At 47.2% G+C, this 25,297-nt stretch overlaps 1 protein-coding gene across 1 annotated transcript in view; it reads right to left on the bottom strand.

The window, feature by feature from the left end:
* Positions 1-25,297, bottom strand: part of smarca2 (SWI/SNF related BAF chromatin remodeling complex subunit ATPase 2) — a gene marked incomplete at its 3' end in the record, with an annotated part of 187,846 nt that overhangs the window by 133,238 nt on the left and 29,311 nt on the right. The window contains exons 6-8 of the mRNA XM_084180431.1: positions 21,252-21,498; positions 6,998-7,124; positions 1,869-2,042 (exon numbers count right to left, since the gene is read on the bottom strand). Of these exons, the coding sequence (XP_084036557.1) occupies positions 1,869-2,042; positions 6,998-7,124; positions 21,252-21,498 (548 nt within the window). The remainder of the gene's footprint in view (positions 1-1,868; positions 2,043-6,997; positions 7,125-21,251; positions 21,499-25,297) is intronic.

Below are 25,297 nucleotides of genomic sequence, written 5' to 3'. Positions count from 1 at the left end.
TGTTACCCCTCGTGTCTCAAGCTGGACAAAGCCAATATGTTTGTGTTCCTGGCACAGAACCTGGAGCTGGAGATAGAAGATGATGCGTAGTTTGCATTTTACCAGCCGCCGCCGTTTGCTATAGCCTCAATTTGTCGGGGCTTGGACTCTACAAGGTGTCAAAAGCATTCCACAGGAATGCTGGCCCATGTTGACTCCAATGCTTCCCACAGTTGTATCAAGTTGGCTGGATGTCCTTTGGGTGGTGGAACATTCTTGATAGACACTGTAAACTGTTGAAAGGGAAACACCCAGCAGCGTTGCAGTTCTTGACACACTCAAACCGGTGCGCCTGGCACCTACTACCATACCCTGTTCAAAGGCAGGTAAATATTTTGTCTGAATGGCACACATAGACAATCCATGTCTCAACTGGCTTAAACATCCTTCTTTAACCTGTCTCCTCCCCTTCATCTACACTGATTGAAGTGGATTTAACAAGTGACATCAATAAGGGATCATAGCTTTCACCTGGATTCACCTGGTCAGTCTGTGTCATGGAAAGAGCAGGTGTTCTTAATGTTTTGTATACTCCGTGTAGATCTACTGTTAATACAGTGCATTCGGAAAGTATTCAGACCCCTTGACTTGATCCACATTTTGTTACGTTACAGACTTATTCTAAAATGGATAACAAAAATAACAAAAACTCATCAATCTACACACAATACCCCATAATGACAAAGCAAAAACAGGTATCTATACATTTTTGCAAATGTATTAAAAACAAAAAACACATTTCACATTTACATTCAGACCCTTTACTCTGTACTTTGTTTTAGCACCTTTGGCAGCGATTACAGCCTTGAGTCTTCTTGGGTATGACGCTACCAACTTGGCACACCTGTATTTGGGGAGTTTCTCCCATTCTTCTCTGCAGATCCTCTCAAACTGTCAGGTTGGATGGGGAGCGTCGCTGCACAGCTATTTTCAGGTCTCTCCAGAGTAGTTAGATCGGGTTCAAGTCCGGGCTCTGGCTGGGCCACTCAAGGACATTCAGAGACTTGTCCCGAAGCCACTCCTGCGTTGTCTTGGCTGTGTGCTTAGGGTCGTTGTCCTGTTGGAAGGTGAACCTTCGCCCCAGTCGGAGGTCCTGAGAGCTCTTTCTAAAACCTGTTTTTGCTTTGTCATTTTGGGGTTTTGTGTGTAGATTGATGAGGGAAGAAAATAATTTAATCAATTTTAGAATAAGGCTGAAATGTAACAAAGTGTGGAAAAAGTCAAGGGGTCTGAATACTTTCAGAGTGAGGCCCTGCCACCTGGACATGTTGAAATACTGGATCATCACTAGAATAAAAACCTCCAGGCTTCCTTCATAAAGAAGTACAGGGCAGTTTGGAATAATGGACATTCTGGAGTAATAATGACATAACCAACGTTCTCTAGTAATATTAGTCCTGGTCACGTGCATGCCATGCATACAGTACATGTGTCATGTAAAGAGAGCAAGGGTTGAAGGAATAGGGAATGTTTTTCCTAAACAAATGAGGGATTCAGTCAGACCTAGCTGTCATTATGTTTCAGCTTCAGTAACATGGATAGTTCCATAAACACTTGGATGTTCTGTGGTGGTCGCTGCAGCAGGGAGGAGAGAGAGACAACGGGTGCTAGTCACAGTCACTCGCTGTCTGAGCCCGTCCCGGCACAATCAAATCAATTGCTGTTCTGGACTTGGGAACTGAAGAGACCTCTGGTGGCATATATTGGGTGTCTGAGCTGTGTGTTAGCTGTTTGAACAGAGAGTTTTGTGTTTTCAACACGTCAAAACCTCTCACAGGTAATTGTCTAGCAGAAGATCGAACAGGTAATTGTCCAGAGAGTCCACTCACCTGGTGTTTCTGTCTGCGTTTCCTCTCCTGTTCGATCTTCTGCTGTTTCTCCAGTTTCTCTGTCATGCGAGCCTCCCTCAGCGTCTGGCGCTTGCTCCTCTTGTAAGCCTTGGAGTTCAGGGCTGTCTCCAGGGTGGTGTCTCTACGCATACACTGGACCACGTCCTGACGCAGCTATAGGAGGAGAGGAGGAGAGGTTACACTGGACCACGTCCTGACGCAGCTACAGTGGGGAGAACAAGTATTTGTTACACTGCCGATTTTGCAGGTTTTCCTACTTACAAAGCATGTAGAGGTCTGTCATTTTTATCATAGGTACACTTTAACTGTGAAGGACGGAATCTAAAACAAAAATCCAGAAAATCACATTGTATGATTTTAAAGTAATTAATTTGCATTTTAATAATTAATAATAATAATTGGTCATTTAGCAGACGCTCTTATCCAGAGCGACTTACAAGAGCAATTAGGGTTAAGTGCCTTGCTCAAGGGCACATCGACAGATTTTTCACCTAGTCGGCTCGGGGATTAGAACCAGCGTGTCTATTGCATGACATAAGTATTTGATCACCTACCAACCAGTAAGAATTCCAGCTCTCACAGACCTGTTAGTTTTTCTTTAAGAAGCCCTCCTGTTCTCCACTCATTACCTGTATTAACTGCACCTGTTTGAACTCGTTACCTGTATAAAAGACACCTGTCCACACACTCAATCAAACAGACTCCAACCTCTCCACAATGGCCAAGACCAGAGAGCTGTGTAAGGACATCAGGGATTAAATTGTAGACCTGCACAAGGCTGGGATGGGCTACAGGACAATAGGCAAGCAGCTTGGTGAGAAGGCAACAATGTTGGCGCAATTATTAGAAAATGGAAGAAGTTCAAGATGACGGTCAATCACCCTCGGTCTGGGGCTCCATGCAAGATCTCACCTCGTGGGGCATCAATGATCATGAGGAAGGTGAGGGATCAGCCCAGAACTACACGGCAGGACCTGGTCAATGACCTGAAGAGAGCTGGGACCACAGTCTCAAAGAAAACCATTAGTAACACACTACGCCGTCATGGATTAAAATCCTGCAGCGCACGCAAGGTCCCCCTGCTCAAGCCAGCGCATGTCCAGGCCCGTCTGAAGTTTGCAAATGACCATCTGGATGATCCAGAGGAGGAATGGGAGAAGGTCATGTGGTCTGATGAGACAAAAATATAGCTTTTTGGTCTAAACTCCACTCGCTGTGTTTGGAGGAAGAAGAAGGATGAGTACAACCCCAAGAACACCATCCCAACCGTGAAGCATGGAGGTGGAAACATCATTCTTTGGGGATGCTTTTCTGCAAAGGGGACAGGACGACTGCACCGTATTGAGGGGAGGATGGATGGGGCCATGTATCGCGAGATCTTGGCCAACAACCTCCTTCCCTCAGTAAGAGCATTGAAGATGGGTCGTGGCTGGGTCTTCCAGCATGACAATGACCCGAAACACACAGCCAGGGCAACTAAGGAGTGGCTCTGTAAGAAGCATTTCAAGGTCCTGGAGTGGACTAGCCAGTCTCCAGACCTGAACCGAATAGAAAATCTTTGGAGGGAGCTGAAAGTCCGTATTGCCCAGCGACAGCCCCGAAACCTGAAGGTTCTGGAGAAGGTCTGTATGGAGGAGTGGGCCAAAATCTCTGCTGCAGTGTGTGCAAACCTGGTCAAGACCTACAGGAAATGTATGATCTCTGTAATTGCAAACAAAGGTTTCTGTACCAAATGTTAAGTTCTGCTTTTCTGATGTATCAAATACTTATGTCATGCAATAAAATGCAAATTAATTACTTAAAAATCCTACAATGTGATTTTCTGGATTTTTGTTTTAGATTCCGTCTCTCACAGTTGAAGTGTACCTATGATAAAAATTACAGACCTCTACATGCTTTGTAAGTAGGAAAACCTGCAAAATCGGCAGTGTATCAAATACTTGTTCTCCCCACTGTATAGATCGGCTGCTGTTAGTCTGGGTCTAGATGGGCTGCTGTTAGTCTGGGTCTAGATGGGCTGCTGTTAGTCTGGGTCTAGATGGGCTGCTGTTAGTCTGGGTCTAGATGGGCTGCTGTTAGTCTGGGTCTATATGTTAGTGCTGTTAGTCTGGGTCTAGATGGGCTGGTGTTAGTCTGGGTCTAGATGTTAGTGCTGTTAGTCTGGGTCTAGATCGGCTGCTGTTAGTCTGGGTCTATATGTTAGTGCTGTTAGTCTGGGTCTAGATGGCCTGCTGTTAGTCTGGGTCTAGATGGGCTGGTGTTAGTCTGGGTCTAGATGTTAGTGCTGTTAGTCTGGGTCTAGATGGGCTGGTGTTAGTCTGGGTCTAGATGGGCTGGTGTTAGTCTGGGTCTAGATGGGCTGGTGTTAGTCTGGGTCTAGATGGGCTGCTGTTAGTCTGGGTCTAGATGGGCTGCTGTTAGTCTGGGTCTAGATGTTAGTGCTGTTAGTCTGGGTCTAGATGGGCTGCTGTTAGTCTGGGTCTAGATGTTAGTGCTGTTAGTCTGGGTCTAGATGGGCTGGTGTTAGTCTGGGTCTAGATCGGCTGGTGTTAGTCTGGGTCTAGATGTTAGTGCTGTTAGTCTGGGTCTAGATGGGCTGGTGTTAGTCTGGGTCTAGATGGCCTGCTGTTAGTCTGGGTCTAGATGGGCTGGTGTTAGTCTGGGTCTAGATCGGCTGGTGTTAGTTTGGGTCTAGATCGGCTGGTGTTAGTCTGGGTCTAGATGGGCTGGTGTTAGTCTGGGTCTAGATGGGCTGGTGTTAGTCTGGGTCTAGATGGGCTGGTGTTAGTCTGGGTCTAGATGTTAGTGCTGTTAGTCTGGGTCTAGATGGGCTGGTGTTAGTCTGGGTCTAGATGGGCTGCTGTTAGTCTGGGTCTAGATGGGCTGGTGTTAGTCTGGGTCTAGATGGGCTGCTGTTAGTCTGGGTCTAGATGGGCTGGTGTTAGTCTGGGTCTAGATGGGCTGCTGTTAGTCTGGGTCTAGATGTTAGTGCTGTTAGTCTGGGTCTAGATGGGCTGCTGTTAGTCTGGGTCTAGATGGCTGGTGTTAGTCTGGGTCTAGATGGGCTGGTGTTAGTCTGGGTCTAGATGATAGTGCTGTTAGTCTGGGTCTAGATGGGCTGCTGTTAGTCTGGGTCTAGATGGCTGGTGTTAGTCTGGGTCTAGATGGGCTGGTGTTAGTCTGGGTCTAGATGATAGTGCTGTTAGTCTGGGTCTAGATGGGCTGCTGTTAGTCTGGGTCTATATGTTAGTGCTGTTAGTCTGGGTCTAGATGGCCTGCTGTTAGTCTGGGTCTAGATGGGCTGGTGTTAGTCTGGGTCTAGATGGGCTGCTGTTAGTCTGGGTCTAGATGGGCTGGTGTTAGTCTGGGTCTAGATGGGCTGCTGTTAGTCTGGGTCTAGATGGCCTGCTGTTAGTCTGGGTCTAGATGGGCTGCTGTTAGTCTGGGTCTAGATGGGCTGGTGTTAGTCTGGGTCTAGATGGGCTACTGTTAGTCTGGGTCTAGATGTTAGTGCTGTTAGTCTGGGTCTAGATGGGCTGCTGTTAGTCTGGGTCTAGATGGGCTGGTGTTAGTCTGGGTCTAGATGTTAGTGATGTTAGTCTGGGTCTAGATGGGCTGGTGTTAGTCTGGGTCTAGATGGGCTGCTGTTAGTCTGGGTCTATATGTTAGTGCTGTTAGTCTGGGTCTAGATGGGCTGCTGTTAGTCTGGGTCTAGATGTTAGTGCTGTTAGTCTGGGTCTAGATGTTAGTGCTGTTAGTCTGGGTCTAGATGGGCTGCTGTTAGTCTGGGTCTAGATGGGCTGCTGTTAGTCTGGGTCTAGATGGGCTGGTGTTAGTCTGGGTCTAGATGGGCTGCTGTTAGTCTGGGTCTATATGTTAGTGCTGTTAGGCTGGGTCTAGATGGGCTGCTGTTAGTCTGGGTCTAGATGGGCTGGTGTTAGTCTGGGTCTAGATGGGCTGCTGTTAGTCTGGGTCTAGATGGGCTGCTGTTAGTCTGGGTCTAGATGGGCTGGTGTTAGTCTGGGTCTAGATGGGCTACTGTTAGTCTGGGTCTAGATGGGCTGGTGTTAGTCTGGGTCTAGATGGGCTGGTGTTAGTCTGGGTCTAGATGGGCTGCTGTTAGTCTGGGTCTAGATGGGCTGCTGTTAGTCTGGGTCTAGATGGGCTGCTGTTAGTCTGGGTCTATATGTTAGTGCTGTTAGGGTCTAGATGGGCTGGTGTTAGTCTGGGTCTAGATGGGCTGCTGTTAGTCTGGGTCTAGATGGGCTGCTGTTAGTCTGGGTCTAGATGTTAGTGCTGTTAGTCTGGGTCTAGATGGGCTGCTGTTAGTCTGGGTCTAGATGGGCTGGTGTTAGTCTGGGTCTAGATGGGCTGGTGTTAGTCTGGGTCTAGATGGGCTGCTGTTAGTCTGGGTCTAGATGGGCTGGTGTTAGTCTGGGTCTAGATGGGCTGCTGTTAGTCTGGGTCTATATGGGCTGCTGTTAGTCTGGGTCTAGATGGGCTGCTGTTAGTCTGGGTCTAGATGATAGTGCTGTTAGTCTGGGTCTAGATGGGCTGGTGTTAGTCTGGGTCTAGATGGGCTACTGTTAGTCTGGGTCTAGATGGGCTGGTGTTAGTCTGGGTCTAGATCAGCTGGTGTTAGTCTGGGTCTAGATGGGCTGCTGTTAGTCTGGGTCTAGATGGGCTGGTGTTAGTCTGGGTCTAGATGGGCTGGTGTTAGTCTGGGTCTAGATGGGCTGGTGTTAGTCTGGGTCTAGATGGGCTGCTGTTAGTCTGGGTCTAGATGGGCTGGTGTTAGTCTAGGTCTAGATGTTAGTGCTGTTAGTCTGGGTCTAGATGGGCTGCTGTTAGTCTGGGTCTAGATGTTAGTGCTGTTAGTCTGGGTCTAGATGTTAGTGTAACATGGTGTTAGTCTGGGTCTAGATGTTAGTGCTGTTAGTCTGGGTCTAGATGTTAGTGTAACATGGTGTTAGTCTGGGTCTAGATGTTAGTGCTGTTAGTCTGGGTCTAGATGTTAGTGCTGTTAGTCTGGGTCTAGATGGTGTTAGGGTAACATGGTGTTAGAAGTGTTCATGTCTGAAGCAGTTTATGCTGAGATGCTGTCATACCTGTCGTTGGAAGTTCAGAAGTCTCAAAGCCTTGAGCTCCACCGTGGCTTTACTCCTCAGGTCCGGAGGCAGAGCTCCAGGAAGACTCTCCAGCTCCTGGATCCGGTGGGCTATACGAGCCTGCAGCCTGGGGAGAGGAGAGAATGATGAATTAGTGCCCATGAGGAGACTGGTTGGTACTATAAGGTAGGGAGAGATAAGGGAGAGATCAATCAATCAAATGTCATATATAAAGCCCTTTTTACATCAGCAGATGTCACAAAGTGCTATACAGAAACCCAGCCTAAAACCCCAAACAGCAAGCATTGCAGATGTAGAAGCTCGGTGGCTAGGAAAAACTCCCTAGAAAGGCAGAAACCTAGGAAGAAACCTAGAGAGGAACCAGGCTCTGAGTGGTGGCCAGTCCTCTTCTGGCTGTGCCGGGTGGAGATTATAACAGTACGTGGCCATTAAGGCCAGATTTGTCTCCAAGATGTTCAAACGTTCATAGATGACCAGCAGGGTCAAATAATCACAGTGGTTATAGAGGTTGTAACAGGTCAGTACATCAGGAGTAAATGTCACTTGGCTTTTCATAGCCGTGCATTTAGAGGTTGAAATAGCAGGTGCGGTAGAGAGAGAGAGTTGAAAACAGCAGGTCTGGGACAAGGTAGCACGTCCGGTGAACAGGTCAGGGTTCCATAGCCGCAGGAGGAAGAGTGGAAACTGGAGCAGCAGAACGACCAGGTGGACTGGGGACAGCAAGGAGTCATCAGGCCAGGTAGACCTGAGGCATGGTCCTAGTGTCCTCCGGGATGGGAGGGAGAGAGAGAGAGAATTTGAGGGAGCATACTTACATTCACACAGGACACCGGATAAGACAGGAGAATAACACCAGATATAACAGACTGACCCTAGCCCCCCGGCACATAGACTTTAGCAGCATAGATACTGGAGGCTGAGACAGGGGGGGGTCGGTAGACACTGTGGCCCTGTCGGACGATACCCCCGGACAGGGCCAACCAGCCATTTTATTGAGGGAAATAAGTATTTGACCCCTCTGCAAAACATGACTTAGTACTTGGTGGCAAAACTTGTACTAGTTGGCCACCAGGTTGCACACATCTCAGGAGGGATTTTGTCCCACTACTCTTTGCAGATCTTCTCCAAGTCATTAAGGTTTCGAGGCTGACGTTTGGTAACTCGAACCTTCAGCTCCCTCCACAGATTTTCTATGGGATTAAGGTCTGGAGACTGGCTAGGCCACTCCAGGACCTTAATGTGCTTCTTCTTGAGCCACTCCTTTGTTGCCTTGGCCGTGTGTTTTGGGTCATTGTCATGCTGGAATACCCATCCACGACCCATTTTCAATGCCCTGGCTGAGGGAAGGAGGTTCTCACCCAGGATTAGACGGTACATGGCCCCGTCCATCGTCCCTTTGATGCGGTGAAGTTGTCCTGTCCCCTTAGCAGAAAAACACCCCCAAAGCATAATGTTTCCACCTCCATTTTTGACGGTGGGGATGGTGTTCTTGGGGTCATAGGCAGCATTCCTCCTCCTCCAAACACGGCGAGTTGAGTTGATGCCAAAGAGCTCGATTTTGGTCTCATCTGACCACATCACTTTCACCCAGTTCTCCTCTGAATCATTCAGATGTCCATTGGCAAACTTCAGACGGGCCTGTATATGTGCTTTCTTGAGCAGGGGGACCTTGCGGACGCTGCAGGATTTCAGTCCTTCACGGCGTAGTGTGTCACCAATTGTTTTCTTGGTGACTATGGTCCCAGCTGCCTTCAGGTCATTGACAAGATCCTCCCGTGTAGTTCTGGGCTGATTCCTCACCGTTCTCATGATCATTGCAACTCCAAGATGGCGTAGCAGTGCGGTCGCTTTTATTTCATCGTCCTGTGTAAATATCCAGTTTCTTGTTTTTTTTGTCTATTTTGTATATATTTCTCAATTTTTTACTTTCATTCTTTAACTAAATATACTTTCCTGCAACCCGCCTCACCCAACGTGGAAAGGATTCTATTATTTCTTTATAACTTTCATCAAGAACCGTAAGCTGAAACGAGTGTAGCCGCAATCTGAATGGCTACCTGCTATTAGTCAACGTTAGCGTCTTCACCACTGTCCGTGGCCTACACTATCCACCAGCCAGCTCTAGCTCTACCCTGGACAATTCGTCGGCCAGTCTGCACAGCGTGCTATCGACCCAGCGTGCTATCGACCCAGAGCTTATTGGACTTTCTGCCGGAATCACTGGACCCTAGCGCCGGATCATCACAACCAGCTAGCTAGCTGCAACCTGTTGTTGGCTGATTACCATTGCCTTATAGCAAGCACCAGTTAGCCTTGAGCTAGCCTCAGGCCCATCTCCCGGCTATCTACCTCTCTGTCAACCGGACGGGACCTCCTAGTGTTGACACTGAGCCCCGCCGATCCAACACGACTGGTTTGCCGACGAAATAGTCTGATGTGGTTTCAACAGGCTTCCCGTTGCGACGACCACGAAGATCCATCTGCCAGCCCCGGCCCGCTAGCACACGCAAACTACAACTGTGCTCCCTGCTAGCTGTGCTGAAGCACCAATTTGAACTGCTCTCGGACTCACATATTGCTGTTCACTGGACCTTATGATCATTCAGCTGCACAGCTGATGCCTGCTGGACTGTTCCTTTACACGGTAACCTGTCCTGTTTATTCTGTTTAGTCTTAGCCCAAACGTTATCGCTATTTCCAGTTGTGTCTTAGCTCTCTCTAATAACACCTGTGACTGCTTTATGCCTCTCTCCCATGTCAATTATGCCTTGCCTATTGCTGTTTGGGTTAGTTCTTATTATACAATTTCACTGTAGAACCCCTATTCCCTCTCAAACTGCCTCATATAGTTCCTTTGTTCCACCCCCCATACACGCCGAGACCGGCTCAATCGATGCCTCCAATGACGCTATCTCTTTCATTGTTACCCAACGCTTAGGGTTACCTGAACTGTACTCATATCCTTTTCTGTACATAATGCCCTGAATCTTTTCTACAACGCCCGGAGAACTGCCCCCTTTATTCTATGTACCCAACGCACTAGAAGACCAGTTCTTAAAGCCTTTAGTCGTATCCTTATTCTAGTCCTCCTCTGTTCCTCTGGTGATGTAGAGGCTAACCCAGGCCCTGCAGCCCCCAGTATCACTCCTACTCCCCAGGAGCTATCATTTGTTGACTTCTGTAACCGTAAAAGTCTTGGTTTTCTGCACATTAATATCAGAAGCCTCCTTCCTAAGTTTGAGTTATTCACTGCGTTAGCACACTCCGCCAACCCTGATGTTCTAGCAGTGTCTGAATCCTGGCTTAGGAAGGCCACCAAAAATTCTGAAATTTCCATCCCCAACTATAACATTTTCCGTCTATATAGAACTGCCAAAGGGGGTGGAGTTGCAATCTACTGTAGAGATAGCCTGCAGAGCTCCATCATACTATCCAGGTCTGTGCCCAAACAGTTTGAGCTTCTACTTCTAAAAATCCACCTTTCCAGAAATAAATCTCTCACTGTTGCCGCTTGCTACAGACCCCCCTCAGCCCCCAGCTGTGCCCTGGACACCATATGTGAATTGATTGCCCCCCATCTATCCTCAGAGTTCGTACTGCTTGGTGACCTAAATTGGGATATGCTTAACACCCCGGCCATCCTACAATCTAAACTAGATGCCCTCAATCTCACACAAATTATCAACGAACCTACCAGGTACAACCCTAAATCCGTAAACATGGGTACCCTCATAGATATCATCCTGACTAACTTACCCTCTAAATACACCTCCGCTGTCTTCAACCAGGATCTCAGCGATCACTGCCTTATTGCCTGCGTCCGTAACGGGTCCGCGCTCAAACGACCACCCCTCATCACTGTCAAACGCTCCCAAAAACACTTCAGCGAGCAGGCCTTCCTAATTGACCTGGCCCAGGTATCCTGGATGGATATAGATCTCATTCCGTCAGTAGAGGATGCCTGGTTGTTCTTTAAAAGTAATTTCCTCTCAATCTTAAATAGACATGCCCCATTCAAAAAATACAGAACTAAGAACAGATATAGCCCCTGGTTCTCCTCAGACTTGACTGCCCTTGACCAGCACAAAAACATCCTGTGGCGTACTGCATTAGCATCAAATAGCCCCCGCGATATGCAACTTTTCAGGGAAGTTAGGAACCAATATACACAAGCAGTTAGGAAAGCAAAGGCTAACTTTTTCAAACAGAAATTTGCATCCTGTAGCACTAACTCCAAAAAGTTTTGAGACACTGTAAAGTCCATGGAAAATAAGAGCACTTCCTCCCAGCTGCCCACTGCACTGAGGCTAGGAAACACTATCACCACCGATAAATCTACAATAATCGAGAATTTCAACAAGCATTTTGCTACGGCTGGCCATGCTTTCCACCTGGCTACCACTACCCCGGCCACCAGCTCTGCACCCTCCGCTGCAACTTGCCCATGCCCCCCCCCGCTTCTCCTTCACACAAATCCAGACAGCTGATGTTCTAAAAGAGCTGCAAAATCTGGACCCCTACAAATCATCTGGGCTAGACAATCTGGACCCTTTCTTTCTAAAACTAGCCGCCGAAATTGTCTCAACCCCTATTACTAGCCTGTTCAACCTCTCTTTCGTAACGTCTGAGATCCCCAGAGATTGGAAAGCTGCCGCGGTCATCCCCCTCTTCAAAGGGGGTGACACTCTAGATCCAAACTGTTACAGACCCATATCCATCCTGCCCTGCCTTTCAAAAGTTTTTGAAAGCCAAGTCAACAAACAGATCACCGACCATTTCGAATCCCACCGTACCTTCTCCGCTATGCAATCCGGTTTCCGAGCTGGTCATGGGTGCACTTCAGCCACGCTCAAGGTCCTAAACGATATTATAACCGCGATCGATAATAGACAGTACTGTGCAGCCGTTTTCATTGACCTGGCCAAGGCTTTCGACTCTGTCAACCACCGCATTCTTATTGGCAGACTAAATAGCCTTGGTTTCTCAAATGACTGCCTCGCCTGGTTCACCAACTACTTCTCAGATAGAGTTCAATGTGTCAAATCGGAGGGCCTGTTGTCTGGACCTATGGCAGTCTCTATGGGGGTGCCACAGGGTTCAATTCTTGGGTCGACTCTTTTCTCTGTGTATATCAATGACGTCGCTCTTGCTGCTGGTGACTCTCAGATCCACCTCTACGCAGACGACACCATTTTGTATACATCTGGCCCTTCATTGGACACTGTGTTAACAAACCTCCAAACGAGCTTCAATTCCATACAACACTCCTTCAGTAGCCTCCAACTGCTCTTAAACACTAGTAAAACTAAATGCATGCTCTTCAACCGAACGCTGCTTGCACCCGCCCACCCGACTAGAATCACTACTCTCGACGGGTCTGACCTAGAGTATGTGGACAACTACAAATATCTAGGTGTCTGGTTAGACTGTAAACTCTCCTTCCAGACTCACATTAAGAATCTCCAATCCAAAGTTAAATCTAGAATCGGTTTCCTATTTCGCAACAAAGCCTCCTTCACTCATGCTGCCAAACATGCCCTCGTAAAACTGACTATCCTACCGATCCTTGACTTCGGCGATGTCATTTACAAAATAGCCTCCAACACTCTACTCAGCAAATTGGATGTAGTCTATCACAGTGCCATCCGTTTAGTCTCCAAAGCCCCATATAATACCCACCACTGTGACCTGTACGCTCTTGTTGGCTGGTCCTCACTACATATTCGTCGCCAAACCCACTGGCTCCAGGCCATCTATAAATCACTGCTAGGCAAATCCCCGTCTTACCTTAGCTCACACCCACCCGTGGTCTGCGCTCCAGCGGGTATATCTCACTGGTCATCCCCAAAGCCAACACCTCCTTTGGCCGCCATTCCTTCCAGTTCTCTGCTGCCAATGACTGGAACAAATTGCAAAAATCTCTGAAGCTGGAGACACTTATCTCCCTCACTAACTTTAAGCATCAGTTCTCAGAGCACCTTACCGATCACTGCACCTGTACACAGCCCATCTGAAATTAGCCCGCCCAACTACCTCATCCCTATATTGTTATTTATTTTGCTCATTTGTACCCCAGTATCTCTATTTGCACATCATCTCTTGCACATCTATCATTCCAGTGTTAATACTAATTGTAATTATTTTGCACTATAGCCTATTTTATTGCCTTACCTCCATAACTTGCTACATTTGCACACTGTATATTATATGTATTTCTGTTGTATTTTTTGACTTTATGTTTTGTTTACCCCATATGTAACTCTGTGTTGTTGTTTTTATCGCACTGCTTTGCTTTATCTTGGCCAGGTCGCAGTTGTAAATGAGAACTTGTTCTCAACTGGTTTACCTGGTTAAATAAAGGTGAAATAAAATAAAAATAAAAAACTCCACGAGGTGAGATCTTGCATGGAGCCCCAGGCCGAGGGAGATTGACAGTTATTTTGTGTTTCTTCCATTTGCGAATAATCGCACCAACTGTTGTCACCTTCTCACCAAGCTGCTTGGCGATAGTCTTGTAGCCCATTCCAGCCTTGTGTAGGTCTACAATCTTGTCCCTGACATCCTTGGAGAGCTCTTTGGTCTTGGCCATGGTGGAGAGTTTGGAATCTGATTGATTGATTGCTTCTGTGGACAGGTGTCTTTTATACAGGTAACAAACTGAGATTAGGAGCACTCCCTTTAAGAGTGTGCTCCTAATCTCAGCTCGTTACCTGTATAAAAAAGACACCTGGGAGCCAGAAATCTTTCTGATTGAGAGGGGGTCAAATACTTATTTCCCTCATTAAAATGCAAATCAATTTATAATATTTTTGACATGCGTTTTTCTGGATTTTCTTGTTGTTATTCTGTCTCTCACTGTTCAAATAAACCTACCATTAAAATTATAGACTGATCATTTCTTTGTCAGTGGGCAAACGTACAAAATCAGCAGGGAATCAAATACTTTTTTCCCCTCACTGTATCTACAATACAAAATCCATGTGTTTGTGTGTGTGTATAGTGTGTATGTGCCTATGTGTTGCTTCACAGTCCCTGCTGTTCCATTAGTTCTATTTTTATCTGTTTTTTAAATCGAATTTCACTGCCTGCATCAGTTACCTGATGTGGAATAGAGTTCCATGTAGTCATGGCTCTATGTAGTAACGTGTGCCTCCCATAGTCTGTTCTGGACTTGGGGACTGTGAAGAGACCTCTGGTGACATTACATTTACATTTAAGTCATTTAGCAGACGCTCTTATCCAGAGCGACTTACAGTTAGTGAATACATTTTTGTATTTTTTTTATACTGGCCCCCCGTGGGAATCAAACCCACAACCCTGGCGTTGCAAACGCCATGCTCTATCAACTGAGCTACATCCCTGCCGGCCATTCCCTCCCCTACCCTGGACGACGCTGGGCCAATTGTGCGCCGCCCATGAGTCTCCCGGTCGCGGCCGGCTGCGACAGAGCCTGGATTCGAACCAGGATCAATGTCTTGTGGGGTATGCATGGGTGTCTGAGCTGTGTGTCAGTAGTTTAAACAGACAGCTGGGTGCATTCAACATGTCAACACCTCTCACAAATACAAGTAGTGATGAAGTCAATCTCTCCTCCACTTTGAGCCAGGAGAGATTGACATGCATATCATTCATATGTTATCTCTCTGTGTACATCCAAGGGTCAGCCGTGCTGCCCTGTTCTGAGCCAATTGCAGTTTTCCTAAGTCCCTCTTTGTGGCACCTGACCACACGACTGAACAGTAGTCCAGGTGTGACAAAACTAGGGCCTGTGGGACCTGCCTTGTTGATAGTGCTGCTAAGAAGGCAGAGTAGCACTTTATTATGGACAGACTTCTCCCCATCTTAGCTACTGTTGTATCAATATGTTTTGACCATGACAGTTTACAATCCAGGGTTACGCCAAACAGTTTAGTCACCTCAACTTGCTCAATTTCCATATTATTTATTACAATATTTATTTGAAGTTTAGGGTTTAGTGAATGATTTGTCCAAAATACAATGCTTTTAGGTTTTGAAATATTTAGGACTAACTTGTTTCTTGCCACCCATTCTGAAACTGACTGCAGCTCTTTGTTAAGTGTTGCAGTAATTTCATTCGCTCTAGTAGCTGATGTGTATAGTGTTGAGTCATCCGCATACATAGACACACTGGCTTTACTCAAAGCCAGTGGCATCTCATTAGTGAAGACTGAAGAAAGTAAGGGGCCTAGACAGCTGCCCTGGGGAATTCCTGATTCTACCTGGATTATGTTAGAGAGGCTTCCATTAAAGAACACCCTATGTGTTCTGTTAGACAGGTAACTCTTTATCCACATTACAGCAAGGGGTGTAAAGCCATAACACATATGTTTTTCCAGCAGCAGACTATGATCGATAATGTCAAAAGCCACACTGAAGTCTAACAAAACAGCCCCCACAATCTTTTTATCATCAATTTCTCTCAGCCAATCATCAGTCATTTGTGTAAGTGCTGTGCTTGTTGAATGTCCTTCCCTATAAGCGTGCTGAACATCTGTTGTAAATTTGTTTACTGTAAAATAGCATTGTATCTGGTCAAACACAATTCTTTCAAAAACTTTACTAAGGGTTGGTAACAGGTTGATTGGTCGGCTATTTGAGCCAGTAAGGAGGGCTTTACTATTCTTAGGTAGCGGAATGACTTTTGCTTCCCTCCAAGCCTGAGGGCACACACTTTCTAGTAGGCTTAAATTGAACATTTGGCAAATAGGAGTGGCAATATCGTCCACTATTATCCTCAGTAATTTTCCATCCAAGTTGTCAGACCCCAGTGGCTTTTCATTGTCATTGTTGACAACAATAATTTTTTCACCTCTTCAAATCAAATCAGATTTTATTTGCCACATGCGCCGAATACAACAGGTGTAGACCTTCCAGTGAAATGTTTACTTACAAGCCCTTAACCTCTTCATCACGAGGTTCCTCATATCCGGGGTACTCCTCCCGCAATCTCAAACAATGACGTAGTACGGTTTTTAAACATGTGTGAATACCTGAATGTTATACACTACTGGAACGAGAAGCGTCTCAACTGGGAATCTAGCTAAACTGTTGTTGCCCAAATGAAATAATATTCAGACTCCAAGCAAATATATAAGCATATAGCAAAACCAGTACTGTATTTTGAAACCGTGCATGCCCGTATATTCATAGACAGATAACTTACTTTTCTCAACCTATCTACACAAACAATACACCATTCGTAAGCTGCTACCTCACAGATTCCAACAGTGATAGCCGTGTTCTTCTATGACCAACACTCACTAAACTATTAATCAAAGAACGTCAATAAACATTTTCTTTTTCACAACAACAAACTGTGTCTTACCTTTGTTGTTTTTGTTACCAAAAGTAGTGTCTGATCAAATAAAACCCCTTGAAAAGATACTATAGTGTCTCTCTCTCATTCCGAGTCGATTTCAATGAGTTTCCATCGTTTTACATGGCCAAGAATGTGTTTGAAGATGAAGTCAGTAGTTTGTTTCAATCACAACAGGCACTGTTTTGTCACCATCTTCTGGATATATGATGCAATCACAGTGGCTTGCAATTGTGCTAATTTAATTCTACTGATCCAGCGCTTCGATAGAGGGGTCACATGTCAAAATCAACCAACCGGTTGTTGAAATATCCAGGTGCGCACCTCATTGTCTCATATTAGTTGACTTGCTGCGTTACGCACGGTTACGCAGAGCGCACCACAACACTTGAATTTCGGAGGTAAAACGCAAAGTTTATAAAAATATGGCAGGCTCTAGTAACAAATATACAGTTACAGAGGCGTTATTAATTGTAACAGATGAAAGTTGGACTCCATGTATCCCCATTGACTCTGAATCAGACGATGAGGACCTGCTTAGACCGGACCAACCAGACCCCAACGATGAGAAGGAAGGTTATCGTGTCCATGGCCCTACTCAAGCATCAGAAGAGGATGTAATCCCATTGTTATTTATTACTTGTAATACTACTATTACTAATTTATTGTATGAGTACAAAACATACATTCTAAAATATCTATTTAAGTAACTGAAGCTCAATGTAAGTTAGCGCTAGCTTAGCTTAGCGGCCCATGCGCAAGTTTACTTACAATAGAATGCTATGTGTTTTATTTCTTGTCACTGAATTATCACTTTAGTCAACATTCTCATAGTTCTAACTATTTATTTTATATATCTGACTATTTTGAGTCATATTTGTCAATGAATGCATACAAGTGTGTTTTAGTCATGGTTTTCTTTTCTCTTTTGTCTTGTTTGTACAGTGAAGATGACTATAGGGGTGATGAGCCAAAGCCAGAGGATCTGCCTCCTCAGCCACAGCTTCCCCTTCCTCAGGCAGAGCCTCCTCTTCCTCAGGCAGAGCCTCCTCTTCCTCAGGCAGAGCCTCCTCTTCCTCAGGCAGAGCCTCCCCTTCCTCAGGCAGAGCCTCCTCTTCCTCAGGCAGAGCCTCCTCTTCCTCAGCCTGGCCGCTTGTCTAGACAACGCACTTCTGCTCCCCTCCCTCGGCCACGGTCTTCATCGGACACTGAGTCCCCTGTAAAGAGCCCTCAACCCAAAAGGAAAGGAAAAGCTTTCTCCAAGTCAGCGTGGTGGAGGTAGGCCTGCCACTCCAAGAGGAGGAAGAAGAGGAAGAAGAAGATAGGTGGCATAATAGAGAAGAGGATGATGAACGACCCAATCCGGTTTATGCCCCACTGCATCATGGTCCCAGAGCCCCACTGCATCATGGTCTCAGGCCCCACTGCATCATGGTCTCAGGCCCCACTGCATCATGGTCTCAGGCCCCACTGCATCATGGTCTCAGGCCCCACTGCATCATGGTCTCAGGCCCCACTGCATCATGGTCTCAGGCCCCACTGCATCATGGTCCCAGAGCCCCACTGCATCATGGTCCCAGAGCCCCACTGCATCATGGTCCCAGAGCCCCACTGCATCATGGTCCCAGAGCCCCACTGCATCATGGTCCCAGAGCCCCACTGCATCATGGTCTCAGGCCCCACTGCATCATGGTCTCAGGCCCCACTGCATCATGGTCTCAGGCCCCACTGCATCATGGTCTCAGGCCCCACTGCATCATGGTCTCAGGCCCCACTGCATCATGGTCTCAGGCCCCACTGCATCATGGTCTCAGGCCCCACTGCATCATGGTCCCAGAGCCCCACTGCATCATGGTCCCAGAGCCCCACTGCATCATGGTCTCAGGCCCCACTGCATCATGGTCTCAGGCCCCACTGCATCATGGTCTCAGGCCCCACTGCATCATGGTCTCAGGCCCCACTGCATCATGGTCCCAGAGCCCCACTGCATCATGGTCTCAGGCCCCACTGCATCATGGTCTCAGGCCCCACTGCATCATGGTCTCAGGCCCCACTGCATCATGGTCTCAGGCCCCACTGCATCATGGTCTCAGGCCCCACTGCATCATGGTCCCAGAGCCCCACTGCATCATGGTCTCAGGCCCCACTGCATCATGGTCTCAGGCCCCACTGCACCATGGTCCCAGAGCCCCACTGCATCATGGTCTCCCCTTTCCTTTATCCGACGCATTGATTGGATACTACAGTGTTCACCACAAGACGATGAAATGGTATAAGACTTTTCTTTTCCATTTTGTTGATATTGCTGTTGTAAATAGTTTCCTACTTCACAAAGAACTCCATAAGAACAACCCCACTAAGCCGTACACACAGAAGTAGTTTAGGGAAAAGCTACTCACAGAAATGGTGAGCTTTGCTACCACAATCTCCACCACGACCACCATCAACATCCTGCCCCGACAACGTTGGTTTCCTTTACTTTATTGGCATCAAACTTCACATAAGTCCTCATCAGATATTGGGCTATGGTCCCATAGTGTTTAGGGGCTGCAGCTGATATTGGGCTGTGGTCCCATAGTAGTGTTTAGGGGCTGCAGCTGATATTGGGCTGTGGTCCCATAGTAGTGTTTAGGGGCTGCAGCTGATATTGGGCTATGGTCCCATAGTGTTTAGGGGCTGCAGCTGATATTGGGCTATGGTCCCATAGTGTTTAGGGGCTGCAGCTGATATTGGGCTGTGGTCCCATAGTGTTTAGGGGCTGCAGCTGATATTGGGCTATGGTCCCATAGTGTTTAGGGGCTGCAGCTGATATTGGGCTATGGTCCCATAGTGTTTAGGGGCTGCAGCTGATATTGGGCTGTGGTCCCATAGTAGTGTTTAGGGGCTGCAGCTGATATTGGGCTATGGTCCCATAGTGTTTAGGGGCTGCAGCTGATATAGGGCTGTGGTCCCATAGTGTTTAGGGGCTGCAGCTGATATTGGGCTGTGGTCCCATAGTGTTTAGGGGCTGCAGCTGATATTGGGCTGATATATGGTCCCATAGTGTTTAGGGGCTGCAGCTGATATTGGGCTGTGGTCCCATAGTGTTTAGGGGCTGCAGCTGATATTGGGCTATGGTCCCATAGTGTTTAGGGGCTGCAGCTGATATTGGGCTATGGTCCCATAGTGTTTAGGGGCTGCAGCTGATATTGGGCTGTGGTCCCATAGTGTTTAGGGGCTGCAGCTGCATAAGTCCAATAAATTATTCCCTATAAAACCTGAAGTTACTTTCAGGCGGAATCAAAACCTCCCAATTTATGCTGTGTTCTAGCTTCATGTACTCTGACACAGTAATACCCACATTAATTATTTCACTTCAAGATACATCTCACGTGTTACCTTTATTTTGCTACCAAGATTATGTTTATAGCCCTTGTCGTTTTGGAGATATACTCTATTCAATTTGGGCATGCATTTTCGAGGCAGGCACTTTAGCCAGGTGCCTAGTGATGAAGAGGTTAACCAACAATGCAGTTTTAAGAAAAAAAGTGTGAAGTAAAAAATAGATAAGTAAAAAAACTCAAATAACGACTCTCACTTTACAGATTTTAAATTACAATGCTTGTCTTTCATAATTTGGTCAGATATACTTGGATGTGTAGTGTCAGCGGTTGTTGCTGGCATGTCATGCCTAAATTTGCTAATCTTGCAAATGAAAAAATCATTAAAGTTGTTGGCAATATCAGTCGGTTTTGTGATGAATGATCCATCTGATTCAATTAATGATGGTGCTGAGTTTGCCTTTTTACCCAAAATGTCATTGACTAAAAGCTTTTTACTATCATTCTTTGTCATTTATCTTTGTTTTAGTCACATGATTTCTCAATTTGCAGTACGTTTGCCAATCGGTTGTGCAGCCAGACTTATTTGCCATCTCTTTTGCCTCATCCCTCTCAACCATACAATTTTCAATTCCTCATCAATCCACAGGGATTTAACAGTTTTTACAGTCATTTTCTTTATGGGTGCTTATTAGTAACTGGGATAAGCAATTTCATAAATGTGTCAAGTGCAGCGTCTGTTTCCTCCTCATTACACACCACGGACCAACAAATATGATTTACATCAACAACATAGGAATCACTACAAAACGTATTGTATGACCTCTTATATACTATATTAGGCCCAGACTTTGGAACTTTGGTTTTCCTAGATATGGCTACTATATTGTGATCACTACATCCGATGGATTTGGATTCTGCTTTAAAGCACATTTCTGCAGCATTAGTAAAGATGTGATCAATACATGTTGATGATTTCATTCCTGTGCTGTTTGTAACCACCCTGGTAGGTTGACTGATAACCTGAACCAGGTTGCAGCCACTGGTTACAGTTTGAAGCTTTCTCTTGAGTGGGAAGCTTGATAAAAGCCAGTCAATATTTAAAATCACCCGAGTGGCGCAGTGGTCTAAGGCACTGCATCGCAGTGCTAGCTGTGCCACTAGAGATCCTGGTTCGAATCCAGGCTCTGTCGTAGCCGGCCGCGACCGGGAGACCCATGGGGCGGCGCACAATTGGCCCAGTGTCGTCCAGGGTAGGGGAGGGAATGGCCGGCAGGGATGTAGCTCAGTTGGTAGAGCATGGCATTTGCAATGCCAGGGTTGTGGGTTCGATTCCAGTATAAAAAATAATAATGTATGCACTCACTAACTGTAAGTCGCTCTGGATAAGAGCGTCTGCTAAATGACTAAAATGTAAAATGTAAATGTAAAATATACCTCTCTGTTGATATCACATACATTATCAAGCATTTCACACGTTATCCAGAGACTGACTGTTAGCACTTGGTGGTCTATAGCAGCTTCCCACAAGGCCCTGTGGTTTCTGGACGGGTTAGGGTTAGGGGTTAGAGGTTACCTGTACTCTCTCTCCTGCAGTATCTCTGTGGGGTCCAGGCCCTGCGGTTTCTGGATGGGCGTGACACGGTTCTGTTTCTGTTGCAGTGTGATGACGGGCGACGGCTGCTGTCCCTGGGGCTGATGGGTAATAGAGGGGCCGGACATGGGTCCAGGGGGAGGGGCCTGGGGTGGGGCAGGTGAGGGTCTACCACTGGGGGGCGGAGCTAGCAGCTTCTGGGGGTTGCTGGGAGCGTCACCACCTTGACCTGAAACAGGAAAAGCACAAATATCCGTGATCAATCACATTACATAAATCAATCAATTAGACTATCCAAATTAAAAGAGAAGTAGTAGGAATGGTGAAAGAAGAGCGTTTTCCTTCTAACAGCTAAATCGTGTAGTGTACTCCCGGGTTAAATTTAAGGCCAGGGCAGGGTTGGGTGATTTTACGATTGCATCATCTACCGACGATGAGGACGACATCGTGATGTCCCAAACGATGGCATGTCTTAACTTAACTGCACCACCAGAACCAGGCAGAGCACCACCAGAACCAGGCAGAGCACCACCAGAACCAGGCAGCGTACCACCAGAACCAGGCAGAGCACCACCAGAACCAGGCAGAGCACCACCAGAACCAGGCAGAGCACCACCAGAACCAGGCAGAGCACCACCAGAACCAGGCAGAGCACCACCAGAACCAGGCAGAGCACCACCAGAACCAGGCAGCGTACAACAGTAGAGCGCAGCGAGCACACAGCATGGCGACATGCCAAATGGCCTTTTCCCTAATTGCCATAGCAAAAATGTTCAATACATGTGGTAGCTAGACTATTAACATAATGCAAGAGACTATTAACATAATGCAAGAGAACAATGAACATTGTAGAAAGAGTGGAAAGAAGCATAAAATGTCAGATAGGGCCTAACGTGTTTTCTCCTCTCCTCTCCTCTCCTCTCCTCTCCTCTCCTCTCCTCTCCTCTCCTCTCCTCTCCTCTCCTCTCCTCTCCTCTCCTCTCCTCTCCTCTCCTCTCCTCTCCTCTCCTCTCCTCTCCTCTCCTCTCCTCTCCTCTCCTCTCCAATGTGGGTTAATCATGGGCCTTTTGCAGCGGACACTCTGTTGTCTGGCTCATTATTTTAATATCTTAATTTCCCCTTTTCTCCCTAATCCCCATTCAATTTGAAGGTCATTGGTTGATCTAGGCACAGCCTACTCATAACGATGTTCCATCTCGGAAAGTTTGCGAATAGCTTAAATAAAAACATAGTATAGTAAAAATGAGAGAGAACAAACGATTGTAAGATAGACTAATTTAATAGGAAGTTTAAACAAATCTGATATGTTTCTGCTTTACTTCACCAAAATGTAGGCAAAATAAATTGTGCCGTCAGAAAATCCCTCCTTGCAAACCAAACAGCCAACCCTAACCCCAACCCTAACCCAACTCCCTCCTTGCAAACCAAACAGCCAACCCTAACCCTAACTCCCTCCTTGCAAACCAAACAGCCAACCAACCCTAACTCCCTCCTTGCAAACCAAACAACCAACCAACCCTAACTCCCTCCTTGCAAACCAAACAGCCAACCCTAACTTCCTCCTTGCAAACCAAACAGCCAACCCTAACCCTAACTCCCTCCTTGCAAACCAAACAGCCAACCCTTACTCCCTCCTTGCAAACCAAACAACCAACCCTAAACCTAACCCTAACCCCCTCCTTGCAAACCAAACAGCCAACCCTAACCCCAACTCCCTCCTTGCAAACCAAACAGCCAACCCTAACCCTAACTCCCTCCTTGCAAACCAAACAGCCAACCCTAACCCTAACTCCCTCCTTGCAAACAAAACAGCCAACCCTAACCCTAACTCCCTCCTTGAAAACCAAACAGCCAACCCTAACCCTAACTCCCTCCTTGCAAACCAAACAGCCAACCCTAACTCCCTCCTTGCAAACCAAACAGCCAACCCTAACCCTAACTCCCTCCTTGCAAACCAAACAGCCAACCCAAACCCTAACTCCCTCCTTGCAAACCAAACAGCCAAACCTACCCCAACTCCCTTCTTGCAAACCAAACAGCCAACCCAAACCCTGACTCCCTCCTTGCAAACCAAACAGCCAACCCTAACCCCAACTCCCTCCTTGCAAACCAAACAGCCAACCTTAACTCCTTCCTTGCAAACCAAACAGCCAACCCTAACCCTAACTCCCTCCTTGCAAACCAAACAGCCAACCCAAACCCTAACTCCCTCCTTGCAAACCAAACAGCCAACCCTAACCCCAACTCCCTCCTTGCAAACCAAACAGCCAACCCTAACTCCCTCCTTGCAAACCAAACAGCCAACCCTAACCCTAACTCCCTCCTTGCAAACCAAACAGCCAACCCTAACTCCCTCCTTGCAAACCAAACAGCCAACCCTAACCCTAACTCCCTACTTGCAAACCAAACAGCCAACCCTAACTCCCTCCTTGCAAACCAAACAGCCAACCCTAACTCCCTCCTTGCAAACCAAACAGCCAACCCTAACTCCCTCCTTGCAAACCAAACAGCCAACCCTACCAACTCCCTCCTTGCAAACCAAACAGCCAACCATAACTCCCTCCTTGCAAACCAAACAGCCAACCCTAACCCTAACTCCCTCCTTGCAAACCAAACAGCCAACCATAACTCCCTCCTTGCAAACCAAACAGCCAACCCTAACCCTAACTCCCTCCTTGCAAACCAAACAGCCAACCCTAAACCTAACCCTAACGCCAACTCCCTCCTTGCAAACCAAACAGCCAACCCTAACCCTAGCTCCCTCCTTGCAAACCAAACAGCCAATAATATAGGCCTACACATAAGCTACTGTCAATAAAAGTTTCAGTAACCATCACTTTGACAAGTTAAACTTATAAACTAAATATTTATAATATTGTTGAAGTGTTTATTAAAGTCTTTGAATTGCGCAACAGGCATAGTCTCTCGCAACAGCACTTTCAATAAGCGGGAACAAAAAATAAATGAATGATGAGTCGGGGTGCATTTACATAACAGTAAACCACAATAACATAAAACACATTCTTATTGGGCCTCCCGAGTGGAGCAGAGGGCCTCCCGAGTGGACCCGGGTTCGATCCCAGGCTGTGTCACAACTGGCCGTGACCGGGAGTCCAATAGGCGCACAATTGGCCCAGCATGGTCAGGTTAGGAGAGGGTTTGGCCCAGCATGGTCAGGTTAGGAGAGGGTTTGGCCCAGCATGGTCAGGTTAGGAGAGGGTTTGGCCCAGCATGGTCAGGTTAGGGGAGGGTTTGGCCCAGCATGGTCAGGTTAGGAGAGGGTTTGGCCCAGCATGGTCAGGTTAGGAGAGGGTTTGGCCCAGCTTTGTCAGGTTAGGAGAGGGTTTGGCCCAGCTTCGTCAGGTTAGGAGAGGGTTTGGCCCAGCATGGTCAGGTTAGGAGAGGGTTTGGCCCAGCATGGTCAGGTTAGGAGAGGGTTTGGCCCAGCATGGTCAGGTTAGGGGAGGGTTTGGCCCAGCATGGTCAGGTTAGGGGAGGGTTTGGCCCAGCATGGTCAGGTTAGGGGAGGGTTTGGCCCAGCATGGTCAGGTTAGGGGAGGGTTTGGCCCAGCATGGTCAGGTTAGGGGAGGGTTTGGCCCAGCATGGTCAGGTTAGGAGAGGGTTTGGCCCAGCTTCGTCAGGTTAGGAGAGGGTTTGGCCCAGCATGGTCAGGTTAGGGGAGGGTTTGGCCCAGCATGGTCAGGTTAGGGGAGGGTTTGGCCCAGCATGGTCAGGTTAGGAGAGGGTTTGGCCCAGCATGGTCAGGTTAGGGGAGGGTTTGGCCCAGCATGGTAAGGTTAGGAGAGGGTTTGGCCCAGCATGGTCAGGTTAGGAGAGGGTTTGGCCCAGCTTCGTCAGGTTAGGAGAGGGTTTGGCCCAGCATGGTCAGGTTAGGGGAGGGTTTGGCCGGGGGGGGGGGGGGCTTTCCTTGGCTCATTACGCTCTACTGACTCCTTTTGGGAGGGCCGGGCGCCTGCAGGCTGACTTCGGACGTCAGTTGAATGGTGTTTCCTCCGACACATTGGTG

Source organism: Coregonus lavaretus, assembly GCF_964263955.1.
Source record: "Coregonus lavaretus genome assembly, chromosome: 17".
Lineage (NCBI taxonomy): Eukaryota > Metazoa > Chordata > Actinopteri > Salmoniformes > Salmonidae > Coregonus > Coregonus lavaretus.
This window is presented reverse-complemented; position numbering and strand designations above follow the sequence as displayed.